The 5,328-nt window shown below is 30.0% G+C and overlaps 1 protein-coding gene across 1 annotated transcript; it reads right to left on the bottom strand.

The window, feature by feature from the left end:
* Window positions 1–534: 534 nt before the first annotated feature.
* On the bottom strand, window positions 535–2,009 carry LOC145053369 (chitinase CLP-like). The gene has a single exon (XM_079001410.1). It carries the CDS (start codon window positions 1,992–1,994, stop codon window positions 699–701), a length of 1,296 nt encoding a protein of 431 aa, XP_078857536.1. The 5' UTR covers window positions 1,995–2,009; the 3' UTR covers window positions 535–698.
* Window positions 2,010–5,328: the final 3,319 nt, after the last annotated feature.

The raw sequence follows: 5,328 nt of genomic DNA, 5'->3' as shown, positions 1-5,328 counted from the left end.
AGTCTAAACAAATTAGTGGAATAATTAAAATACATTATATATTTAAATGAGGGGCATAATTGTCGACAAACTATAAAAGTATGTGGATGCATGAAAAAATGCAGTGGAAGAATCACTTATGGAACTAGTTCATTTTCGTGCTTTAAAATGTGTCTTTTTGATACTTCACACAGAAATTGATTTTTATTTATTTATTTATTTATTTGCATGTTTTTCGTGCTTTAAAGCGTGGGGGTTTAACTTTCAATTATTTGACGCTTTGTAAATGTATATTATATTACTCTATGTGTTGAAACATAATTATTTTTTATTTCTTATCAATCTATAAGGTCTTATATGAAATTTTATATTTCTTAATGTTTTATACAAAAAGATACACCTTTTCACAAACATAAAAAAAGAAGAATCCATTATGTTTTTTCGCCAGGTTTATGCAGCAAAACTAACAAAAGGGGTTATATAACATCAAGTATAATTTTTTAAAACGAACGGAATTTTATCAGAAAACAAGAATTAATACAAAAAATACAAAACTAAACACTAGGAAGCCATGATTAAGCGTTATTATTTCTTTAACGTAGGATACATGAATATAAGATCGAACAAGGACTTGTTTATTATAGAGCGCGAAACTATTAATTAATTAATGATGTATATATAAGCATCCATTCCTAGTTGTTTACTCCATTTTGATCAGTTTAGAAGCTATCAACGAGCGTAAAATTGAAGCTTGAGCATGAAGTCTGCTTACGTAATAAAGAAGAACTAAACCCAAAAGTCGAATTCTCCAAATCAAATACAAGGAAGTTATCCTCCATCTGAAAGGTCCCAATCACGATTGCAGGTTCACTTGTTGCACCACCATCAACAAGCGCCAGACATGCCACATCATTCGTTACCTGCTTAATCGAGTTAGCGGAGGACATTGTCCACTTCTTTCCTTCCGGGAGACTAAAATCAATATCAGGAACTCGTAAACCACCTTTGGTGCTAAAGCAAAGACCAAAAGGTGGGATTGGTTTTGCAGTAGGAATACGCTTTGTAACCATCGAAAACCTTCGAATCACAGGGTTATAAATGTCTGTTCTAAGAATCGTATAAGGGTCAAGTGTACTAATCTTGGTAGTCGCATTTGCGGGAATGTTAATGGATCTTTTTTTGATTACAATGTTATTGACACCTATAAAGTATCCGAAAGAATCCGGACGCTTTATCAATAGAGTATAAGAAAGATAACTCCTTACGTCGACATCTGATTGTGGAAGAAGGTAATAAGGACTATTCCCATAAAACAGAACCCCAGAAGTAGACAAAGTACTAGGTAAACATAAACCTACGACTTTTTTAAGTGGCTCAAATAAATAAGCTGGTAAAGCGTATGGTGATGAAGAAAGTGCCATGACACCAGTAACATTTGCAGGAAATGATTGAAATGCCGAAGAAGGTGCACATGCAGCATTAGGGTAAAAACCGTAACTTCCAGTAAAAATATTTTTACCATTGCTTGTGTTCACTGTGAAATCATCATAGTTGAGCATGGCTTGCCCACAAGATCCAGTAATGGGGTCAACCACGTTGACTGGACATGTACAATATCCCCAACCAGGTAACGTCGAGCTGTTGTCAGGTGGAGAGCAATAAGGCTTCTGATACGAGTAAGAAGTTCGTACATTTGTGCACTGAAATTCTTCGCAAGAAACTGGAGAGGTGCAAAGGGTGTTAGCTGGACAACTTCCTGGATATATGTTCCATTGAATGATACAATCGTGCCATATGAAAGGAGCATCGATGTCTATAAGGAAGTTTTCATGCATGTATTGCATGTTTACGTATGTTGTCATGATTTGAACGCTGTAGAGAGGCTTAGCGGCATCGGTATGTTTATGTACAGGAGCAATTACGGAAGTGTAAGGTGGTACATATGCAGCAATGGCTTCATGTTCATGAGAAATGAAGGTTAAAACGATAATGAGTATTTGTAGAGGCAAAAGCATTTTCGAATGTTAATTTATCTATTCTAAGTGTAATTTCTGAAAGAACGTGGAACTGATTTATATAGACCTGCAAATCCGTCGTGTAAAACCTATCTATTTGGAGGTCAACTAATGATGGCGGATGGATGATTTACCTAACGTACGTATCGTTACTGAAATCTTGATTCGTTTATTAGAAAAAAAAAATACAAAATTTCAAAATTGATCCATGTTGATTTCCAGAAAATCTGGCTTTGAACTATTACAAACAAAATACGTACTTGATTTCAACTTTTTAGGTGATTGTTCCCTCAATTATTAAAAATACTGAAATCTCATTTTTGATTTATTTTAGTATATTCCAATTATTGTTCGTTCGTTTCTCATTTTATTATATATTCTAATTAATTTCATGTTATTTGTCAATTTATTAATTCTTTATTTTAAATTTCAAAATTTAAAATTTTCATTATAGTTATATTAATTCATTCCTAATAAATAAATAACTTTTTGCCACTTGTTAATTTCTTATGGTCTTATGGATTTGGATACATGTAATTTTGTGGTTAATTCTTAGAAATTAATTTTCACTTATCATTTTGTGGTAATTTTTGATTTTCTTAAATAAGTATCTAATTTTTAGGCTATAGAAAATAATTAATATGTCATTAATTTGTTTCCTTATATTTTCATATTTTAATATGTTTCCTTTAATATATATAATTCAAAATTGAGATGCTTATTTTATATGGTCAAAATATAATTATTTTTCTGTAGTTCGTTTTATTAATATAAATTGAATTATTTATTGATTCATTATTTTGTTTGTATATATATTATGAACTTTTTTTAAAAAAATATTTAATGCTTACACTTTGATATTTAATGTTTTCTTTAAAAAAATATCTAAAGTTTATATTTTCATATATAATTTTTTTAATTAACCTGTGTAGTACACGAGTTTCACATCTAGTTAGTAACATTAGAAGAAAAATTAAAATAAAATTAAGACAAATTATAAGGTTGCGTATTTAAATCAACGATTATAATTTTATATAACTAAAAAAATATCACTTATTTAATAATTTATTTAAAATAATTGGTTAATAATTTTAAGTTTTTACTATAAAATTTAGTTAATTTTGTAACCATGGTTTCCACGGATTATAAACTAGTTTTTAATATATTTTTTAACTAGTTTAATTAAAGAAAAAAATAAAAAGAAAATGCATCACTAACCCTATCCCTAACCCCATGCTTTCATTCGCTTCCTCACGTCGACCTCCTTCCCCGATTCATCTTCTTAGCTATTGCTAGTCACCAACTTCTTCCCCTTTCTATCCTGTTTGTTGGTTACTTAGCCCTATATCACTATATCCAACTACTTGTTGAAGGTCTGCATCGAATTACTTGTTCATTTTGTCCCTTGGTTTCACTATAAGAATCCCTAGACCATTGTATCAAAGTCCTTGCTTCTTTTATCAAGATGAAGGTATTCATTAAATTGCTTGTTGAACTTTGGAAATAATTTTTTGTTTCAAGATGGAGGCTCATATCACGAAGATTTGATGTTGAAAGTTTCAAATAAAACTCACACATATCAAACAAGGTATGCATCTTGAAGCTTAGATTCATTTTCTTCAGTACTAGAAACAAGCATCTTTATCTTAGTAAGTCTAGTTAAAATGAAGCCTTGTAAGCAATTCGGGGCTTAAGTGTTAATCAGAGCAACACATACAACTAATTGCCAATTAAAAATCTTTGTATGAGAAGAATTTTGGAAATTAAAGATGACGATGACTTGAAATTTTCGGGTGCATTCTTGTTCGGTTGCTCTCTATTCTTTTTTTCCATTCAAATTGAAAAGATGACAAGATAATTGATCTCAAGAATTTTCTAGCTTCCTTCTTGTTCTATAGTTATTTTCCCCCTTTCTTGTGTTCGAAATAAAATCGATAGATTTTCATATTTCCAATTTTGTTTTATGATTCTTTGCAAGCTATCGTTTTTAGTTTATTGCCACATGATGTTTGCTATGTTTTTGTCTATAATTTTAATTTTTGATGACAATAGACATGGTGGTGGATGTGGAGGGTGATAAGAGAAAGGTAGAGATGGGGGATTGGGGGGGGGGGGGGGGGAGGTAGGGGAGAGTTGTGGGAGACCTTATGATTTATGGGTTTCGGCCAACAATGTAAGATTTTGAAACCATAAGAACCATGTGGTGTAATATTTTTTTAATTGTCCTTAAAATGACACCTTCTGAAAATCATAGGGACTAATTTTGAAATTTTGTCTAAAAAATTAAAGATATATATATATATATATATATATATATATATATATATATATATATATATATATATATATATATATATATATATATAGTAAAGTCCCAATATTTTCATCGATTTGATAAGAAAGTCCTAAACTTTATTTTTTTTTACAGTAAAGTCCAAATTACCGGCAATTTTTGACACTTTTACCCTTTTTTCTTGGTTAGCCGGTAATTAGGACTTTTTTTGTCAAAAAAAGAAAGTTTGGGACTTTCTTGTGAAATCGTCAATTATGACTTTACTGTAAAAAAAATAAAGCTTAGGACTTTCTTGTCAAATCGTTGAAAATATTGGGACTTTAGTGTATATATAATTTTTTTTTTGTTAGAAATTTAATGGTATGATACTCTTTAAACATAAGAGTTATTGAAACATTCTCTAATCAGGTAGATCATATTGAAATCCTTAACGCTTGCTTCTTGTTAAATCGTTTTTTTTAATCTCAACAAGCCGACATTAAAAAAAATTGAGAGATCAAGAAATAAAGAAAGAAAGAACCAGGTTTGTGTTTGTATAAAGCCAGGCAATTTCGTTTTTTTTCGATTTCTTATTTCTCCATTTTTGGGACTAGAAAAAGCCAACACAACCTTCGTTCTTTCTTTCTTTCTTTCTTGATTTTCTCAATTTTTTCAATGTCGGTTTGTTGATCTTAAAAAAACGATTTAACAAGAAGCAAACATTAAGGATTTCAATAGGATCCAGCTGATTAAAGAAGGTACAATAACTCTTATGCTTAAAGAATATCATACAATTAAAATTTTAATCAAAAAAATTATATATACACTAAAGTCCCAATATTTTTAAGGATTTGACAAGAAAGTCCTAAACTTTATTTTTTTGACAGTAAAATCCTAATTGACGATTTGACAAGAAAGTACTAAACTTTATTTTTTTTTTTGAAAAAAAAGTCCCCATTACCGGCTAACCGGAAAAAAAGGTAAAAGTGTCAAAAACTGCCGGTAATTTGGACTTTACTGTTAAAAAAATAAAGTTTATGATTTTTTTGTCAAATCTACGAA

This window comes from Lactuca serriola, chromosome 5 (assembly GCF_051521515.1).
Source record: "Lactuca serriola cultivar US96UC23 chromosome 5, Lser_US96UC23_V15, whole genome shotgun sequence".
NCBI lineage: Eukaryota > Viridiplantae > Streptophyta > Magnoliopsida > Asterales > Asteraceae > Lactuca > Lactuca serriola.
This window is presented reverse-complemented; position numbering and strand designations above follow the sequence as displayed.